The sequence below is a fragment of the Lontra canadensis genome, unplaced genomic scaffold (genome assembly GCF_010015895.1).
Source record: "Lontra canadensis isolate GAN:19392208 unplaced genomic scaffold, GSC_riverotter_1.0 scaffold95, whole genome shotgun sequence".
Lineage (NCBI taxonomy): Eukaryota > Metazoa > Chordata > Mammalia > Carnivora > Mustelidae > Lontra > Lontra canadensis.
In genome coordinates, this window is record NW_022631089.1 from 6320120 (window position 1) to 6342105 (window position 21986).

Here is a 21986-nt window from a genome sequence, read left to right on the forward strand (position 1 = left end):
AGGCCATTGATAAATGCCTGACACAGGCAAAGTATGACATTCCTCATGGGACTCACAGCTGCCTTAATGTTAATGCTTTTCTAGAGACTGAAAGCAACTTTAACTTGACTATAGCCAGACATTCAGGATCCTGTAAGTGTTCTTTAACATATGGAAATCTGGAAATCCCTTCAGAGACTTCTCTTACCACTACCTCTCCCCAAACTTAAAAATATATAATCAGTTACTTCCCAAAATCACAAGTGCAGCTCTTTCTGCCCACGGGTCCTGTCCCTTGATATAATAAAAGCACTCTTTTGCACCATAAAACATCTCAAAAATTCTTTCTTGAGCCTTGTGCTCAATGGCCCTGCATCAGTGCAACCAAAATTTAAGTACTAGTATCACTCTCCACTACCTCTCAGTAGTTCTCATAGCTTTCGTTGATCCTCTGTGTGGTATTCACAGTTCATGATGGGTCTTGCTTAGCAACAACTTCAGATTTACAATTTTTAATTTGGCCATTATCTTTGTTCCTTTTCTGACATTCCAGTCTTAGGTGGGTCATTTGTTCGGTGGTTAGGAGCTGGGAACATACATTGAAAGCTCTTGAGAACAGAGCACTCCAGCGAGATTACAATAATTATTTTAAGTAGAATAATTCCCAATGTCTGGAGTGTACTTTGGAGCCATGGTCCCTAGGACCCAAACCAGTCAAAATCAGATGACTCCCAAGAATCCAGTGAGGGAGTCACCATTTTAAGCCACGTGGCTTGCTCATGATCTTTATGTAACTGTGTTTCAACTTCCCCAGAAATTTTTTTTTTAAGATTTTATTTATTTATTTGGCAGATCACAAGTAGGCAGAGAGGCAGGCAGAGAGAGAGGGGGAAGCAGGCTCCCCGCTGAGCAGAGCGCCCAATGGAGGGCTCGATCCCAGGACCCTGGGATCATGACCTGGGCTGAAGGCAGAGGCTTTAACACACTGAGCCACCCAGGCGCCCCTCAACTTCCCCAGAAATATTGATCAAGATGCAGCAGGTGGCGGCCATAGCACAGATACCTCCTTCTTTGAAGATAATCAAGAGCTATCCAATAATCAAGATCAGCTTTTACCAGTCTAGGGCTTTACAGCTTTAGCAGCTGATTCAGCAGTGCTTGTCAGGAATTAAGGAGAGGTTCCAGATCATAGCCTTATTTGAATTCAGTCCTGAATTCAGTCCTAACCAGGATGTAGGGGACCTACATGGTCATGAACTCCTCCTGTAGATCTTTTCTAACTCGACATTGTAAATTCAGGGAAGCTGAGCAATGAAGTGTCTTACTCTGTTTATGACCAGTTAGGAAACAGTTCAGTAACCTCAGCGCCATGGCCGAGCATGTGTCAGCCACCTAGGCATTCCTAGGCCCGGAAGAATGAGGATCACAGCAGTCAAATATAAATTCTGTTGGGACATACACCATTTCTGCTAAGGTGGCACTCTTAATGTTTTTAGTATTGTAGACAGATTGGAGTTTTTGAGGACAAATCCAGCAGTTTGATATGTTACTCCTTCTCAGCAATGGCCAGGGAAATGTGGGTGATAGAATTATCTTTCAAGGCCATTGCCAGGGTAAAGGAAAGAAAGAGGAAAGAAGACAGTGTTTTCTATTAAAGTAAAAAGTATTGATCTGGCATCTTTGGTAGAGGCCATCTACCTCAATGTGAGCTACTGCTTTTCCCCATCAGTTTGATTCAGAGGTTGCCAGCATCTGCACGGGCCTATATGTCAGGTGGAGCCTGCCTTGGCTGTGAGATGTGTATCTGAAGTTCAAGTCCCTGAAGTTTGGCTGCCATCTAGGTTGTGAGGGGGATCTGGTATAATCCCTTCCAAGGAGATTCAAGGACAGTATTTGTTCTTAATTATTCCACATCAGAAGAGTGAGAGAAAATTGGAAACATTAGTTTTGAGTCATAGCCAGATATGTGAGGAAACAAGAATTCAGGATCTAGTCTTAGTTTACAGGTGTAAAACAAAATGTCAAAGACAACAGGATTAGAATTATCTGCAAAGGTACAAACATAATTTTTCTCTCTACAATGATCCCCCCCCCTTTTTTTAAACCAGAGATAATCATAGTAAAAGTGGCTTGTTTGCATTAGACTTGGTCTGATTATTTACATAAGTGGAGCAGGAATAGTGATTGGCCATATAAACTTTTATTAAAGACTGCGTTGATGGAACGTTTCATAAGGAATCTCAGATTGACCTCTTAAATGCTATTAGATTTTACCTACAAAATTTGTACTTTGAATGCCTTTCAAGTTCCCTAAAAAAATCCTCAGGTTCCTGGGCCTGCCAGGCAGTGACCATCCTTATTTACCTGGTAAGGCTGCTAGGAACCCTCAAAGCAAGATACCAGGTTGATCTTTCCAGGCATTTCCTCAAAGCTGTCTGGTCATAGCTCAGTCTGTACACATTTCTCTTAAACGTGGTGTTCCAGTCAAAGCACTGGAGGTATAATCAATGCTTTCCAGCTGTGTCCTGTTATGAAGAGAAAGATTCTTACTGAATTTATGCAAATAACCAGTTATATCTCCATATAAAGAATATTCAAGAGTTTTCAAATTCTGGATGAATCCAAGAAAAAGTAAATGTTCACTCTTCATTTAGAAAGATAAACTTTAGGCGTGCCTGGGTGGCTCGGTCGATTAGGTGTCCCACTCTTGATTTTGGCTCAGGTTATGACCTCAGGGTCCCGAGACTGAGCCTTCCGTGGGGCTTGCACTCAGCACAGAATTGGCTTGAGAGATTCTCTCTCTCCCTCCCCTCTGCCCCTCCCTCCTGCTCATGTGCTCACCTGCTGGCGTGTACATTGTACGTTCTCTCTCAAATGAATTTTTTAAAAAAATCTTTAAAAAAAGGTATACTTTAATAAATTGCTCTAAGTCATAGCTCACTTAAGATTTCCTTAAATTTGATAAAGCAAAACATTAAAGAACCAGCAATGTTTCAAACAAAACATCATAAAGAATTATAATCATCTTCCTTAGTTCATTCAGTCCTGTGTATTAATTACTTGTTCTGCTTGAATCTGGTTTTTCTATTTGTTCTGGAATTTCTTACCCAGCTCAATTTTTATGATCTTAAAGGTATCAGAAACTGGTACTTGTCAAAAGGCTATATATGAATCTCCTTGAAGACGATGCATTTTTGCAGGAGCACTTTTGCAAAAGCATCTGAGTAAAACAATAACTGTCTGCAAATGACAAAATACTTGAAAAATTCCCATTGTAAAAGATGTGATGAGAGTTGATTATAATGAAATTGACAAGGAAATCTGGTTGTTTCTGTGACACACATTTTAAAATGGTAAGTGGAATTATGATAATATTGTAGCAGGACATAGGAACTTAGAAGACTTTAGGAATTTAGAAGACTCGGTTTTTCTTAAGTAATCAAAGACCCAAAGATAAAGTTTAACATGAAGCATAGTAAGTTTTTGCCTTAAGATGCAAAGTCTTTGTTTCCAAAGCAGATTACTTAAAGAAACTTTCACAATCCGTTAATAAAAGCAGACCCAAAGTCCAGAAAAAGTTTGTCCTTTTAACAGAGAAAGCCAATTGTAATTTTGTACCAGTGTATTTTTGATATTAAAACTCATCTTTTTTATAACTTATTCACATCTTAGCCAGCTTGACTACCATAAAACTCCTTTCCCAAGATTCAAACCTTCTACAATTTTGTCCTTTTTTTTTTTTTTTAACTCTTTCACTTCTGAAATAACCAGTCTCACTTTAGGACAAATTACTTTTTTCCTTAACAAAAGTACATCTCCATTTTTCAGACCTTCCTTTACTAAAACACACATCCTACTTTTCTTACATATGGAGATGTTTCCCTTATATTTCTAGCAGCTTTAATTACATATATTGGTATTTTTAACACAAAAACTGTAATTTTTAGTGAAAATAAAAAAGTAAGCAATTGTGAACTTTTACATGAGCATTCTGTGGCTTGACGAATTACAAATAATATTTTTTAATTTGTAGAAACATATGCTTTCTTCAGTGTGGCACATAACATGTTTACTAATATATCCAAATATCTTTAGTTCCTCTGTAAAAGGAAGCCAAAAGTGGATAAACCTGCAGTCAGTAATTGTTTCAGTACTTAATCTGCTTCAGAAATAATGTCGGTAATTTAATGTCTATCCATCATTTAAATTAACTTGGCAGACTTTAAGCTTTCAGGCTCCAAAAAAGATTTGGGGACACTATTTAAAAAGTTGACCTAAAACCTTTTCCTCCCTCTTACATCTATGTAATTCACTGTACTCAATAATTATGTTTAAATTACCCACAAAAATTTCTTGAGACAAACTCAACCATCATCTCTTGCTCTTTCTTGCTGACAAATTTTGTAACAGAGATAACATGACCCAATTTGACTAATAAACTCAAGTAGAATAAAGTTATATATGGTTATATATGTCTGCATTAATTTTAATGCTTATAATTCTGAAGACACATCTATTTTAATGATTCCAACAAATTTCAACTAGCTTCTGTTTACCAGAGATTATCTCAGATCACATGACCTTAAAAAGCATCTGGGTTAGGGCACCTGGGTGGCTCAGTCAGTTAAACGTCTGCCTTCAGCTCAGGTCATGATCTGAGGGTCCTGGGATGGAGTCACACATGGGGCTCTCTGATCAGTGAGGAGTCTTTTCCTTTCTTGCCCTCTACCCCTCCACTGACTTGTGCTCTCTCTTGTTCATTCATTCTCTCAAATAAATAAATGAATAAATAATATTAATTTAAAAAAGCATTTGGGTTATTTTCTACTATATTTCTGAGAGTTTTAGGAGTCCTTAATGCATATGAGGGCTTCATTCTCTTAAAGACAATTACGTAGAGCTCTTTTATAAAAATTACTTTTAATAACACTATCCAGAGGTAGAAAATATCACATCTCTATAGTACATACATAGAGAAAAAACATAAAGACAGACACAGAGACCTTGTATCTTCCATTTATAATCATTAGTTACAAAAGATGTTGAATCCAAATTATGTTTCTGGTAGATAGAATATTTTGAGGTCATCTGCTTAGATGGCAAAAGCCTTTTAATTACATTTGTGAGAAAGGTGCAAGGTTTTTCATTTGCCCAAGTTTTAAAATAACCCTGTCTCCTTTTGTTTTTGTTTTTGTTTTTTTTTTTTCTGGTATTTTCCTCCTTGAAGGTGGTATTTTATTTTTATTGAGGAATAGTTAACATACAATCTGACGTTAGTTTTAGCTATTTAGCCATGATTTGACAACTCTGTAGGTTATGCTGTGCTCATCATAAGTTACCATCTGTCACCATGCAGCAATATTCTAATATCATTAACTATATATTCCCGTGCTGTGCCTTTTATCCCTGTGACCTATTCATTCTGTAACTAGAAGTCTGTACCTTCCACTTCCTTTAGTCCATTTTGCCCATTTCCCCACTCCATCCCCTCTGCCTACTTTTGTTCTCTGTATGTATAGGTCGGTTAATGCTTTTTTTGTTTGTTCATTCATTTGCTGTCTAGAGTCTACATATTAGTAAAATCGTATGATATTTGTCTTTCTCTGACTCATTTCACTTAGCATAATACACTCCAGGTCCATCTGTGTTTCTTAAAATGTCAAGATCTCTCTCTCTCTCTCTCTCTTTTTTTTTAAATGGCTGAGTAATATTCTATTTTACATATAAACTATATCTTTATCTATTTATTTATCTATATATAATATAGATATATATATTTATCTATTTATCTATTCTTCTATCAGTGCACACAAGTTGTTTCTATATCTTGGCTATTGCATATAATGCTGCAATAAACATAGGGATGCATAGCTTTTTGAATTAGTATTTTTGTTTTCTTTGGCTAAAAACCCCATAGTGAAATTACTGGATTGTATGGTATTTCTATTTTTTATTTTTTGAGGAACCCAAATTACTTTCCACATGGCAATACCAATTTGTATCCTCACCAACAGTGCACCTCCTTGCCAATACTTGTTATTTCTTGGTTTTGGTATGAAGGGATATATCAGTGTGGTTTTGATTTGCATTTCCCTGATAATTAGTGATGTTGAACATGTCTGTATATTTTCTTTCTTTTTTAAAATATTTTATTTATTTATTGGACAGAGAGAGAGAGATTACAAGTAGGCAAAGAGGCAGGCAGAGAGAGAGAGGAAGGGAAGCAGGCTCCCTGCCGAGCAAAGAGCCCGATGCAAGGCTCGATCCCAGGACTGTGAGATCATGACCTGAGCCGAAGGCAGAGGCCCAACCCACTGAGCCACCCACGCGCCCCTGTATATTTTCTCTTGAAAAATGTATTCAGATCCTCTACCGATTTTTTTAATCAGATTATTTGGAGTATTTTTAGTGTTAAGTTCTATATATTTTCTATAATAACCTCTTACTGGATATATCATTTACAAGTATTTCACCCATTCAGTAGGTTGCCTTACCATTTTGTTGATGGTTTCCTTTGCTGTGCAAAAGTTTTTATTTTGGTTTAGTCCCAGTAGTTTATGTATGCTTTTATTTCCCTTGCCTGAGGAGATGTATTTAGATAAATATTGCTAAGGCTGATGTCCAAGGGATTATTGTCCATATTTTTTTCTGGGAGTATTGTGATTTCAGGTCTCTCATTTAGGTCTTTAATTTATTCTTAGTTTATTTTTGTGTAGGACATAAGAAAGTGGTCCAGTTTCATTCTTTTGCATGTAGCTGTTCAGTTTTCTCAATGCCATTTACTGAAAAGACTCTTTTCACCACCATATATTCTTGCCTCTTTTGTGGTGGATTAACTTACCATGTATGCATGGGTTTATTTCTGGGCTTTCTATTCTGTTCCATTGATCTATGTGCCCATTTATATGTCAGTGTCATATTATTTTATTATAGCTTTGTAGTATATCTTGAAATCTAGGATTGTGATACCTCCAGCTTTGTTCTTCTTAAGATTGTTTTGACTATATGGGGTCTCTTGTGGAGCTATACAAATTTTATGATGATTTGTTCCAGTTCTGTGAAAAATGCTATTGACATTTTCATAGAGATTACTTTGAATATGTAGATTGCTTTAGGAAGCATGGACATTTTAACAATAATTCTTCCAATCCATGAACATGGTATTTTTCCCATTTGTGTCATGTTCAATTTACTTCTTTTTTTCCTAAAGATTTTATTTATTTATTTTAGAGAGAGAGTAAGAGAGTGTGCTTGAGCAGGGAAAGATTTTGGTGGGGTTGTGGGCTCAACACAGGTTGAGCCTCCATGCAGGACCTGAGATCATGACCTAAGCCGAAACCAAGAACCAGATGCTTAACTGACTGAGCCACCCTGACGCCCCATCTTCAATTTCTTTCATCAGTATTTTATAGTATTCAGAGTATATAGGTCTTTCACCTCCTTTGTTAAGTTTATTCCTATGTATTTTATTTTTGGTGCAATTGTAAGTAGAATTGTTAATTTCTCTTTTTCCTACTTTATTATTAGTGTATAAAAACAACAGATTTCTGTATTTTAAGCTTGTATTCTGCAACTTATTGGATTTATCCTAATAGTATTTGGTTGGAGTCTTTAGAGTTGTCTATGTATACTATCATGTCATTTACAAATAGAAACAATTTTACTTTTTCCTCACCAATTTGGATCCTTTTATTTCTTTTTCTTGTCTGATTGCTGTGGCTAGGACTTTTATTTTATTTCCACCAATAGAAATAGTGAGAGTGGACCTCCTATCTCATTCCTGATCTTAGAAGAAAATCTGTTTCTCATCATTGAATATGATGGTAGCTGTGTATTTGTCATATATGGTCTTTATTATGTTAAGGTATGTTCCCTTTAAACCCACTTTGTTGAAAGTTTATATCATGAGTAGAGGATGAAGGTTGTTAAAGGGTTTTTCTGCATCATTTAATTCTTTTTCTAATTCCTTTACGTGCAAGGTTGAGATTGTTTATTTGAGCTTTTTCTTATTTCTTGAGGTAGGTCTGTATATATTTCCCTCCTAGAACCATTTTTGCTGTATCTTAAAGATTTTGAAGCATTGTGTTTTCATTTTTATTGGTCTCCATTTATTTTTATTTCCTCTTTGATTTCTTCATTGACTTTTAGGTTGTTTAGTAGTATATTATTTAGCCTGCCATTTTTCCCTTTTTTTTTTTTTTTCCTTCTAATTGATTGCTAGTTTCATACCACTGTGGTTGGAAAAGATGCTTAATAGGATTTGAGTCTTCTTGAGTTTATTGAGGTTTGTTGTATGGCCTAACATGATCTATCCTGGAGAATGTTCCATGTGCTTTGACTTTCTCCCTGTATGATCTATCCATTGATGTAAGCGGGGTTTTAAAGTCTCCTTGTATTTATTGTACCACTGTCAATCTCTCCCTTTATGTCTGTTAATATTTGCTTTATATCTTTAGATGCTCCAATGTTGGATGCATGGATAGTTAAGCAACTATTCTATTCTCTTGTTGGATGGATCTCTTTGTCATTATGTAAAGTCTTTTTTTTGTTTGTTTGTTTGTTTGTTTGGTCTCTTACTGCAGTTTTTGTTTTAAAGTCTATTTTTTCTAATTATTACTACCGTACCTTTTTTTTCCACTCTGTGTCTATTTGCATGAAATATCCTTTTTTCTCACTTTCCATCTAAATATATCTTTAGGCCTGAAGTAAGTCTTTTGTATACAGTACATAAATGGGTCTTGGTATTTTCCACTCCACCATGCTATGTATTTTTATTGGAACATTTAGACCATTTACAACTAATTTGGTCGGTATGTACTTATTGCCATTTTGTTAATTATTTTCTGGTTGCTTTGTACTTCTTTTTTTTTTTTTACATTCTTTCCTTATGGTTGATGACTTTCTGTAATATTATGCTTGGATTCCTTTTTATTTTTTGTGTAGCTGTTACAGGTTTTTGATTTGTCATTGCCATAAGGTTCATATATAACATCCTAAGTGTATAGCAGTCTACATTATATTGATGGTAACCTAAGTTTGAACAAATTGTTTTATGTATATGTTTTATGTTTTTTTATTCTGCAAGTTCCTTTTACCAATTGTTTACATATAATTGGTTTATTGCCTTTGTCTTTGAATCTTTATGCTATCTTTATAAGTAAATGCTCTACTACCTTTTCTGTATATTTGCTTTTACTCATGGATTTTTTTTCCTTTCATAATTTTCTTCTAATTATGACCTTTGGTTTTACATTTAAAGAAGTCCTCTTAACATTTTTTGTAAGGCCACTTTTGTGGCCTTTAATATTTATCTGGGAAACTGTTTATCTCTCTCCTCCAATTCTGAATGATAACTGTGCCATACGGATGTTTTTGGATGTAGGTTTTTTCATCACTTGGTATATATTATGCCACTCTCTTCTAGCCTGCAAAATTTCTGCTGAAAAATCAGCTGATAGTTTCATGGGGTTTCCTTGTACATAACTAGTTGCTTCTCTCTTGCTTCTTTTAAAATTCTCAATCTTTAAGCTTTCACATTTTAATTTTGTGTTGTAGTGTGGACCTCCTTGGGTTCATCTTGTTTGGAACTCTCTTTGATTCCTGAAAATGGATGTCTGTTTCCTTCCCTCTGCTAGGGAACTTTTCAGCTATTATTTCTTCAAATAATTTTCTGGCCCTTTTTCTCTTCATGTCCTAGGACCCCTCTAATACATTTGTTTATTTGATCTTGTCCAAGAGATCCCTTAACCTATCCCTTTTTTTAATCCTCATTTTTTAATTTTTTTGTTTTTGCTATTCAGCTTGGGTGCTTTCCATTACCCTGTCATAGGGATTGCTGATCTGTTTTTCCATATCCTCCAATCCACTGCTGATTCCTTCATTTGTATTCTTTATTTCATTTGTTATATGCTCCATCTCCAATTGGTTCCCTACCACTTTGTTGAAGTTTTCTCTGAATTCATTCCTCTTTTCTCAAGTCTGGTGAGCATCTTTATGATCGTTCTTTGAATTCTTTATCAGGTTGATTGCTTATTTTCATTTTATTTACCTTTTCTTACACTTGTCTTAGTCTTTTGTTTGGAGCATATGCTTCTGTCTCATTTTGCTTGACTTTCTGTGTTTATTTCTATGAATTAGGCAGAAAAGCTACTTCTAAACTTGAAGAAATAATCTTATGTATGGTCATTCCCTGTGTAGACTGTGTTTATTTGGTGACTTTGGCTGGCCGGAGCTTGAGCTGTCATGGGCTGGGGTTCCTGGGGCCCTCTGTGCTAGGGCTGCCCTGGTGGGATGACCATAACTGAACTAGGCATGCCAGTGTAGTTTCGGGGCTCTCTCCTTGGAGGGTGCCCTGGCAGGACAGCTAAAGCTTAAGTGAGTACAAACCGAGGTATCTCAGGGCCCTCCATTCAGGGTGCACCCTGGTAGAGTGGCTAAAGTTGAGGCATGTGAAGGCCGAGGGCCCATTCTTCCCAGGTGGCAGTTGGAGCCCAGAAGTACACAGGCCAGGATCTCCCAAGGTGCTCTGTGCTGAAGGTGCCCAGGCAAATTGTCTGGAACCAGAGTACGGGTCTGGAGTATTTCAGGATATTTTGTACCTATGTCATCTTGGTGAGAGGGCTGAAGCTGTAGTGAGCACTGATTAGGGGTTTCCCAGTGTGTGCCATATTGGGTTGCCAAAGAATGGCGTGGCTGGGTCTAGTGCGGACCCAGGGTTCACTGAGGTGGTAGGCCGGCTAGGGTGCCTGAACCCTGGCTGTCCATACTATAAATGTGAAGGGGATATGGAAACTGTACCACTTCGCAGCCCATTCATCCTGGAGAGCTCTCGTGCTGTTTGGCCAAGTTCCAGGGCTAGATCCTTTATATTCTAGTTGCTCTTTTAAACCATGCCGTCTGGGGCTGCTATGGGCTAGGTGCCCAGGGCTCCCAAAGGTGGCAGTCTGGTTATCGAGCCTGGACCCTGCTCCCATCTGCACTCTCAAGGTGGAGGAGGAAAAATAAACAGTGGCACTTGCCAGCCCCTCTGACCTAGAGAGAGTTCCAGCAGCTCTGCTGCCATTTGCTCTAGGGCTGGTTCCTTTATATGTTAGTTACTTTCTTAAACTATGGTGCTTTTTTGTTGTTGTTGTTCCCCCTGTGTCCCATAGCAGATGAACCTGCACAGGTCCTTTGTCTCCATCTCTCTTTCATTCTCTATCTGAGCTCTTTTGTTGTGCAGAAACTTCACTCAACCCTCCCTTCTTCAGGAGGAATTGTTCTATAAAGAGGTGTAGATTTGGTGTGCTCATGGAGGAGGTGAGTTCAGGGTCTTCCTACATCCACCATCTGTAGCCACTCATATCCCTGAAGTTGATATTTTAAAGCGATGACCTAGGTAAGAAAGAATTCCTGGAGGGATCTAGTAGATCTCAAAGGCACAGGGAAGGAATGCAAGTTCCTCTGTGCTTGACTTTTGTTAACTAGGACCAAATTTTACAACATTTACAATCCTTTTAAGATAAATTGAGGAGGTCTGGGGATTGATAGAAAGAATAGGTGGGCTTTAAATTTTTTCTGGAGCTACTTCTCTGGTTTTATAAAGATTTGTAAGGTAAGGACAGTTGCTTTTAATTCCTCAAGAAATTGGGTTGCAACTTAACGTAGTAGGTTGATCCACTCATAAATCCTTTTATGAAGGTGCTAGAAAGTTTTTCTTGCCTTCTGGTTACATAGTTCTATTTTAGCTAAGGGGAGAAAGACTTAAAAGTATTCCCATCAGATTCCGATTTTCAGCTTCTGACCAAAGAGCTACTTAATTTGAGCTGATGTTAAGAATTTGCATAGGACCTTTGAGTACACTTCTTTTTCCAGTGTCCCAGTTGATTACAAATGTAACATTGACCCTTGGGCTATCATTCTAATGGTGGATGACTAGAGAGTATGGTGTGGGCAGCCAGGGGTTATCTCAGGTGACCTTGGATCTATTGTAGCTATAAGGTCACTCGGTAGACTTTTGTTTGCAGTTGTGTTCCAAGTACCTTACCCAGTATTCAGCTATGGATGTGAGTTCAGACATACCGGTGATCTCTGATCCTGGTTCTGCCTTTTTATCAAACCACTTAGGAGATAATGTATTTACTACTAAGGCAACAAGAGCAGTTTGGGTGATGTTTATTGTATGGAATCTGGAATGCTATAGGAAAGATAGCTTCCAGACAAGCTATAAGGTTGGCCACGGATTTAGCTTTTGTGTTTGAGTAACAAACCAATCCCTGCAGGCTCAGAAGACCCTAGGAATGGCTTGTAAAAAGTTGTTAGCTGCTATTTCGTGAGATTTGGTCCATGAGGGAACCATGCTGAAAAATCAAGCATCTCGAAAATCTTCCTGGGTGTTTTGCCATTTTGCTTCCCACATCCGTTCTTGAGCTTCATGGGGTCCCACCATCATTTGTACAAGCTGATAAGGATCTGACAGATTGGGGTCAGAGGCCCCAATAATGACTAAATTCTTCAGAATACTTTAGGAGACCCTACCTTTAGGAAATTCCCATCATTATGGCCCTTATTTCAAGTTTTGACCAAGGAGTGAGAGATACCTGAGAAGGATCACCCATTACTTTTGGTGGTTTTATTGTAAAGGTAACTGTTTGATAGTCTCTTCAGAGTGGAAAAGGCAGTTCAGAGTTACAATGTGAGTACTCAGGTAATGGAAGGTACAGCAGTAGGAGTCCTGTCAGTGTTATCATCCTTTATTTTAGGCACCTCTTATGTCTTTAGTTTTTCATGATCCTTTTGCTATAAATTTTTTTAGTGGAGTTAATTTGGAATCTTGAAACCTTTTAGAACATACCCCATTCTGTTTAATTCAGGAACTCTTGATTTTGAGTGCACTTTTTAGATGAATGATCTTGGTTGCCATTAGTAAGAATTTGCTATTTTTGTAGATATTTATATGTTCTGTAACCATAGTTCTTAGACATGAACTCAACAGGTATGCTGGAAGGTGGTACGCTCAACTTTTTGAAATTTAAGGTTCTCATTAAAAAAAAAAATCTCTTTTTTAAAGCTAAGCCTTTGGATCTCTAGGAGTCAGACTAATACTTAAAAGGGATGCGCCTCTGTGGGTTGTGTAGTGTTTGCTGTGTACCTCACTGCACAGAAATTGAGGTTGTCCAGTGACAACCTCAACCGGTCAACCTGACCTGTCCCATGACCAACTTATCCTAACATGAGTCTTTAGGTTAGGTGGCAAGAATTGTAACAGCTTTTAAATGCTAGACCTTTCCTTGCCAATTTTGAAGTTGCTTCCCAGACTCCTTTTGTGTAGATAAAGGCTGCTACTAAACAAGACAGACAAATGTGTGCGCCTTAATACACCAGCAGTAACCAAAAGATGTTGCTGCAGCCCAGACAAGAAAAGCCCCTGTGTGGCCACTATTGTTCCCACCATGGAACCTTGAACCGGGGGAAGTATTAAAGCATCAGACTTCAAATGGGGACTGGGGGTTCCACATAACTGGGGAACTGCTAACTCCCACTAAGAGTTCCCATGTGGATTTGGGGACTGAATCAAGGGCCGGGAGTTTCCACCAATTAAATAAGAATTGTGACCTAAACTACCAGCTAGCTGCTCCAGATGTCTAACTGACTAGAAACCCAATTAGATTAGAAACTCAATGCAAGAGCTGAAGTCAGAACCAAGAGGAACTTGGAGCCCTCAGAAATGGCAAGGAAAAAACTCAAAAACATTCATGGGTACCATTCCTGTGTTTCTCGTGGTTTCCAAAGCTCCCAAAAGTTCGCTTCATATCCCATTGCTGCCACTAAATCTATTCAAAAACAAAATTCAACTGAGTAAATGTGAAGATCAAGCTGGCCTTATTCAGAAATTCATGAATCGGGCAGCATCCCATCTAACATATAGTAAGGAGCTTCAAGGAGCTATAAGAAATAGAAGACTTTTATAGGCTGAAAGGGGGTGAGGTGAGAAAAGGGTATATTATTTCAGGCAAGGTCAGCTTCCTTTGAAAGGAGACAGAAAGGATCGATTGGGCAGATTACCTCACTATGCTGGTCAGGTAATTCCAGATTGACTGGTAACCTTTAATTATGTTCCTGGATGAAGCTTAAACTGCAGTTTGGTTAGATATAAAGTCATGGCTTGGTGACATGGGGCTCAGCACAAGCAGCTCCATTTTGTACATGTTTCTTTAACAAGTATCAATTATTTCCTCTATTCAGATACCTTTTATCATTCTCTTTGTCTTTTTTGAATTGGGGGAGTAATTGCTTTGTTGTTTTTTGTTTTTATGTAATGGGTTTCCAGAAGAGTCTCTTAGCACTCCCAAAAGATTCTGACTGTATACAAAATGCCCTTTGGCTCTTTTTGTCATTTTTACACATTTTCAATACAAAAGGTAAAATGAACAGCAAAATGAAACTAAGGGAAGACAATTATTTATAGCATCAGTAAATCAACAGTAAGGAAAACCATAGGGAGATGGGCTGCTGGTGGCCGCACTAACTTCAGTTATTGCATAGATTAAAAACATATATTTGTCAAACACTTTACTATCATGTACACCCAGTAGTGCTTTAAAAATTATATTTATGGGTTATTTTTTCCTCATACCAAAGTAAGGCTATTTCTGGGGTGAAACAAATAGCTACTTAGTAGGTCAAAGTAATAGTTAAGAGCAAAAGGTAAAAAAAAAAAACAAAAACGGGGAAAAGAGACCAAACTTCAGGAAGGCTGAACAGAGGCAGTCAATTTAGGACACGAGAGTCTTGTATTCTTCCTCCTGTCAAAGCTGCCACAGGCTCACCAGTGACCACAAAAGGCAGGAGTTCAATTTTATATTTCACCTGAGAGCTGGCACTTCTAAGAAGACAGGGACCATGAGAACCACAAGGTAATGGGGGATCAATAGGGACTTAAAGGGAATAATACCTCTTTCTAAACCATAACTGAGATTTCCTGCCACTGAGAGGGTTTTCTCCAAGGGCCATCAGCCAGGGCCTCAGCCTTGTCTTAGCTTAAGCATAACAACTGTTGGCTGGAAGAGTTCCTCACCTGGAGGCCTAGTCGTGTCCGTTTATGTTTACTCTCTTGTCAGCAACTTTCCCAGTTTCCCGTGTTACTCGGGGGAAACAAGGGGGAAATGAGCTTGGGATGGTAGGTGTTTTTGTTTTGGCTTTCTTCTGTTTAGTTGTCATCCACATCTCTAGTCTGCCAAAGGTCATGTGGGATCCACCCCTAAATCTAGTTAAAGGTTTTTATTCTCATGTTTAAGTCCAGGGGTTTCTCTGTATTTAAGAGCCATTCAACTTTTCAACAGGTTTCAACTTCTCATACAGTTTTAGCAGGTGGGGGGCTGAGGGGGACGCTCTTGTGGGACTCCAGAATCAATTCTTAGAATGAGAATCATTTGAGGAATTAAACTGAAATTAGGATTTTTTGTTTTCTTTTTTTTTCTTTTTTCTTTTTTTTTTTTTTTTTTTTTGTCTTAAAGGAAAATCACATGTATCCCCATAGTTTATTTCCACAGAAACTTAGAAACAAGATGCGTGGATTAGATTCCCTTACTGACCTACTGCTAAGAATAGCAGCTGGTCCTTGCCATCTGTACCATAATCACCAATGGTCCTGTGTATTGGCCATAGTCCTAGAGATACTTCCCTTCACAAACATCCATTTTAACATCTTGTAAAGCCCTGGATTTGATTCATAAAATAATAGCACAACCTTCCTCTCTCTGGAGAGTGAAGCAACCATTCTGCTTTGCTTAATATGTTTTAGTTTCCATTTAAGAATGTATACTGGCAGGGATTTGAATTGATGGGATATAGAAAAGTCTTTTTTTTTTTTTTTGATACCCCAGGCTTCTCTTTCATTGAAAGTGTCCAAGTGTGTCATCTTGTATTTGGAACGTTCCAATTTCTTGGGAAAAGGCAGTGAGCCCACTGGCTTCAAATTACAATTTATTTTATGCCTTTGAGCACCTATGGAGAGTTCTCTCCAACTTAAAGCACTGTGCCATCCCCCAATATTTGAAGCGAACCATTTAGAAACCAAGTGCATGTTTTTGTGTGGAATTTGTATCTATAGGTCAGCCCACACGAAGGCACCAATAGCTGATGTTTACTAGTAATGGCAAAAGCCGCCTAGCTTTGAACCAGCATTATAATCAAAGTGAACGAGCCTCCAGCCTGGGAGCTTCCTTCTACCTGTAAACATTGTGGCTAGTGGCAGTGGGATGTCAGACTCCTCCATCTCAACTTTATCAGCTTTGCAATTTCAGATGAAACTTCCTCAGCTTCACAGTTCGAGACTCCCGTGACTGGGAACAAAGTGAAGAAAAAGAAACTGCAATCGTCTCCCACCTGGAGACTACTGAGGTGTGGAGAGATAAATGTAAGGGCTGCAGTGAAGAGTTGTTATCTAAGAACTCTAAGTTCAGTCTTAAAGAAGCCCTGGTGCACTTTCTTTTTTATTTCTTTGGTGGTTTCAGGAATGGCCGCTCTCCGTTTTGTGTCATCTCGTCTGTCGCTTCTCATAAAAGATTCTCCACCTGAAACCACAGAGGAGTTAAATGCCAGCTTGGTTTTTCTCTTATCTGTGGGCGTGCTATAGGAACAAAATAATATTTGGAGTTTCCTTAAAAGGGTCGAAATGCTCTTGCCTGCATTGACCCGCCCAGTGTCATCCACCTGAGCCTCCAAAGAGTTCAAAGAGCCCACAGTTAAAGAAAAGCCAGGTTCTGCTAGGCATTTCATCCTTGGATCTGGCATAGGCTGAGTGAGGGAGGACTAAAATATCCAAGTGGATATACAGTCCTTGCTGTTAGCAACACACAGTTTATTAGTGACCTTGACAAGAGCTGTTTCAGAGGAGTAAAGGGTCAAAAGCATGATTGGAGTGGATTCCAGAGAAAAATAGGAAGAGAGGAACTGAGTAAGAATGGGCAATTCTTCTGAGATGTTTTGCTGTAAAGGCAGTCAACAATTGAGGTAGTAAATGGAGGATGTGGAGTCAAATACATTTTTTTTCTCTAAAGATTGGGGTTATTACAACATACTTGTATGCTGAGGGGAGTGATCACACGAAGAAGGAAACCTTTCCTATAGAGAAAAGACACAGCTGCCAGAGGGATGTCCTTGAACAGACAAATGACAGTAGTATGTGGTACTCACTGTGAAGGTTTGTCTCAGAGGGGAGTACAGGAGACCCTGAGGAGGGAAGGAGTCTATATGCAGTGAGTAGCTATCGGAGGCGGGTGGAAGCTTATGGGAGTTCTTTTCTGATTGTTTCTCTGAACAAGTTAAATGACAGCATAGGAGAACACGTTGGACATTTGATAAGAAAGGAGAAGGTGTGAAATACTGGTCTAGGAGAATGGAAGAATGAATGGATGAGGGAATTGCAGTAGTAGTAAGGTCATACTTGAAATTCACGGTCACAAATTTCAGTAAGACCCAGAAAGAAAAGGAGCACATGTATGACCTTGGACATACTGTACTGAGATAGTTTACATGGGTCTGTGATCTGCTTTACATAGTTATTGAGAGAATTAAATGTGACAGAAAGCGTTTTGAGGTATAAGTACAGGATGTGATTATTGTGAAACTTAGCTTGGAATTACTTAGCACTTTTCTTTGGCAAAAAGCTTTTCAAATTTGTTTAAGACAGCCTTAGTGTCTCTAGAGACAGCATTTGGCTTCTGCCACTGATTTACTCAGTAACTAAGTCTAACCAAATGCCTTAACCTCCTTTTGCTTTTACCTCTCAGTCTATAAAATGAGGGTGGTAATGTTTAGAGTGCAACAAATGCGTTATAAATAAAGGTACTATATAAATGCAAGCTGTTAATAAAATGATATTTCAGGCCTCACCGGTACAGTCACCAGAAAATCAGAACGGTCAGCTTTGGGTGATAGATGCATCCCTTAAGAAGCTTTTATAGATGGGTGCCTTGGTGGCTCGGCCGTTTAAGTATCTGCCTTCAGCTCAGGTTATGATCTCTGGGTCCTGAGATAGAATCCCATCGGGCTCCTTGCTCTGCGGGAGTCTGCTTCTCTCTCTCTCCCTCCTTTTGCCCCTCCCCACTGCTCCCTCCCTCTCTCTCTTAAGTAAATAAAATCTTAAAAAAAAAAAAAAAAGCAGCAGCAGCTTTTATAGAAGTAGAAAACAAGCATCTTGAAGCTAGTGTCACCCACATTGGTTGCATTAATTCTCACAACTACTCTTTGATGTTGATTATTAGAACCTAAGACACAAAGTTTAACTTGCTAAAGCCAAGCAGAAGTGTGGATTTCAATCCTCAAAATCCCATGCTCTTTTTTCATTTTGCCACATAGGGAATTGGCTTGAACCATTCATAGCCAGAGAAGGTATGGAATACTTTGTGTCTATGATGCACCCATATTTCAGCCAACTTAGTGTCATCTTTGCCATAACAACCAGAGCTAGAGTTGCCCAGCATCAGAATACCAGCGACTTCATTGGCGGCATCCTCCTGATAAAGTCGTTTACCAGAAATCAAATGACAGGAAAAGACAGGAGCATCTGTGACAGTAAGCTGACCAAAGATTTCCACTTAGCTACAAATGCAGTTCTCAGACATTCTGGGGACAGGAGGGTGGATACTATAAAAAAGAAATAATAATAAATTTGCACAGTCATGGCAACTGCAGGAATACTATGACCTCTGTCCTCTTTACTGCAAACACAATATGTACATTATAAATTATAAAGCATAAACAGCTCTAAGAAAATCAGTGCTCTGTTAGATTTTGATTTTTGAGTAACAATTGGCCACCCGATAGAGGAGGTGATAGGAAAACTGTATTTATTTTCTTCCAACAGCTAAAAGGTGATCATACTTCTAAAATTTGTTGAGATTGTCCAGGAAAGTGTGTAAAATACTCATCCATCACTGGAAGCCCCTGGTCAGGAAATGACAGGGCAGTAAATATCTTCAGCAGCCACCTTTTAATGTACAAGCTGTTTTCGGTTGGAATTTTCAGCACTCACATAAAACACACTGTCATGAGTGACTGCTTGTGCTCCAAAGTCATTACTATTGGGATAATGGAACATCTCTCAGCGAATAACCAAAAAACTTTAAATGTCATGTCAAGTTTGTTGAAGCCATTTTCAAGCCCGTTCAAGGTTACATGAATATTGAGGATGTCTGTTTTTTAACAGCTGGAGGTCTAATAACTCATAAGGTTGTGCGATAGGCCAGTCAGTTAATTAAAAGAAAATCCAGCATTCCCTGTGAAAGTCAATCAGTCAGAGCCATCAGTCCTGAGCTATTGCGACTCTCCCCTTCCAGCCTTCCACACCGGGCTCAGTGTCACTTATCAATAAGAGAATACTTGTGTGCATATGTATACAAGTCTGTGAATATATGTGTGTATATTTGATGGAATAGGCCATAGTTTTGATTTGCTAGTAAGGTTTAATTTGCCTGCCAAATGCAGTATTACTTTTGAAGGAAATCATTGAGTTTTTAAAGACCTAGTAAAAAAATATCCTTTCTGTTTTAGTTTTAAGGAAAAAAAAAAATCTCATTATTATTGCAGCTAATGTATATCTTAGATCCTAGAGTATGGAGAGGATTTCCTTACCCAGTACCTATCGAGCACCACTTTGCCCCAGGGCCGTTTTAGGCCCTGACATTTAGAACAACGTCCCTGTCATCTTGGAGCTCACATCCTAGTAGAGATACAGACAGTGGACCAGTAAACAGGTATATGATGTGTCTGGTGGTTAGAAGTTCTGTGAAGAGGGGTCAATGTGTGATGGAAAGGGGCGGCACTCTTTCTGTTGAATGGTCCTAGAAGGCCTCTCTGCTTAGTAGAGCATTTGAGCAGAGACCAGAAGGATATCAGCATGGATGCTAAGGAAAGGGTTGTGTATTTATACTTTATTCTTAAACTACATGTATTTATTTCCAACCTATCTTTCTCTGAATTTTTTAAGAGGACTTGAGAATAATTATTTTAAATTAATGTTTCATAATGTGCAGTCCTTCCTTATCACAGTGATAAGTCTCTGTTTCTCTCTTCCTTACTATAGAAAACCAGAAAGTGCATTTGACAGAAGGGTCACGTTCACACTACAATATCAATTGCAACTCAACGAGGACTCCAGTCGCCAAGGAGCTTAATTATAATCTAGACACTCATACGTCTATGGGGAGGATCAAGGCAGTTGAGAAGAAGGAAGCCTGTAATGTAGAAAGCAACAGAAAAAAGGAAATGGAACTTCTTGGCTCTGTTTCTAAAAACGAATCTGTTCCTGAAGTTGAAGCCCTGCTGGCAAGATTACGAGCTTTATAAATTAAACTGGTAAAAAATGATTAAGCCAAATATAAAACCATGCTCTAAGCGATACCACTTGAAAAAAATTGCTTTTTATATAGGTGACTTTATATAGTTTAAATTATGGTCTATATTAGAAAAATAAAGCTAAATAACATGATTGCAGTGCTTTTTCTATGTACTTGAGGTCTTGGCGTATTCAAGATGGTAATGGGTTTTAATGCTTTTCTTGTCTCCTGGTATTCATGTGTTCTATATTTGGTGGTGAAATTATACATAATGCTTTAGAAAACAGGTAGGTGGCCATGTGTTCAGCAATGTGTCCTGAAGAAAATACCATTTTTCTAAGTCACCGTAGTTTTTACTGTACTGTTTTCAGCATTAATGAATCTCAAATCATCGGTGTTAACTCTTGATATATATACATATCCCATGCATGTTGTTTATATGGGTCCAAGTTTCTCTTTCATTGGATCTTCAGGCTATCAATGTAACATCAGAAACACAAAATGGAATGTAAGAGAGCTATGAGGAAATGCATGTAAGCTCATTGCTATCATTGTTGAATTCATGCTCATTAGACCCTGTAAGAGACTTTAAGGCCATTGGGCACATATCTAAAAATGATGTACTAAGAATGTATGCACTTTTTGTAAAATACACCTGCTTCTGTATCAAGAGGATATATATGATACTACAGTGCTGCCCAAAGTCTGAACTGAGAGAGAATTTTTCCTTTGGTAATTGTGACTCTGGGATAGAATTGCCATTTTGAAACTTCCCAAGTAACAGATTTTTTTTTTCTGTGAACAAACTTGAAATTGCAGTTTCTTTGATCTGACAATCAATAAGTTTAACAAAGATCTAAAGTGTGTCAAGGAAGGTTTTCCTATGCAAATGTTGCAATTTTACCTCATTTAGGGCATCACATTAACTCTTAATTCTATAGTCAAGAAAATAAAACTTGCTACTTGCACTAAGTGAAAAAAAATTGGTTGTTTTTTGTTTGTTTTGTTTTTTTGCAGTTAGCATATTCTGTGGATAAGCTGTAACTTGACTGTGCTCTGCCGTCTATCTAAACATCTATTTGGCTTTATTATGTGCAGTAAGTAAATGACTGCTCTTTTACCTTCAGTTAAAAAGCAGTTATGTGGAACCAGTCTGTGAGGTCCACTGCTTTTTATTTCCTTGTTTAAGTTGCCACCTCCTTTCAGCTCCAAGTTAATAAAGTTAATTAATTAGAACTATGAACCAGGCCCCATTTACAGACATTGGGGAACGGTGCTATCCACAGCCTGTGTAGGAAGAAATTGTTCTCCTATGCATTGCTGAAATAAGAATTGCAACTGGAGGACAAAAATGCATATTTTCCTGAGAACAAATCCTCAAACTCAGAAAGGTGAAGGACATTGACACATTTTAGCAGACAGGACCCTAATGACAAGAAAAGAAGCTAAATAAAAGAATGCTGCCAGTTCTTCATGTGATTCTGCAAAGACTGGGGCTTTTCAGAGACGAAGCTAAAATCCAATCAGATAGTTTGGACATACCAGGGGGCAGGTAAACACTCCAGAAACTTGGGGCCAGAGAGCAGCCACTTGGGAGCAGCAGCCTGGCAAGTAAAGGGAAGTGAAGATGACACAGACCCCCAGGGGCAGAGAAATGCAGGCCAGGCCTAAGCAGAGCCATCAGGCCCC

The 21986-nt window shown here is 38.3% G+C and overlaps 1 protein-coding gene across 4 annotated transcripts in view; it reads left to right on the plus strand.

Annotated features, from left to right (window-relative positions):
• The window catches only part of DIAPH3 (diaphanous related formin 3), a 501032-nt gene extending 479752 nt beyond the window's left edge, over positions 1 to 21280 (plus strand). For all 4 annotated transcript variants that reach the window (XM_032836998.1, XM_032836999.1, XM_032837000.1 and 1 more), the window contains one exon: positions 20045 to 21280. In XM_032836998.1, the coding sequence (XP_032692889.1) occupies positions 20045 to 20307 (263 nt within the window). In that variant the 3' untranslated portion in view covers positions 20308 to 21280. The remainder of the gene's footprint in view (positions 1 to 20044) is intronic.
• Positions 21281 to 21986: the final 706 nt, after the last annotated feature.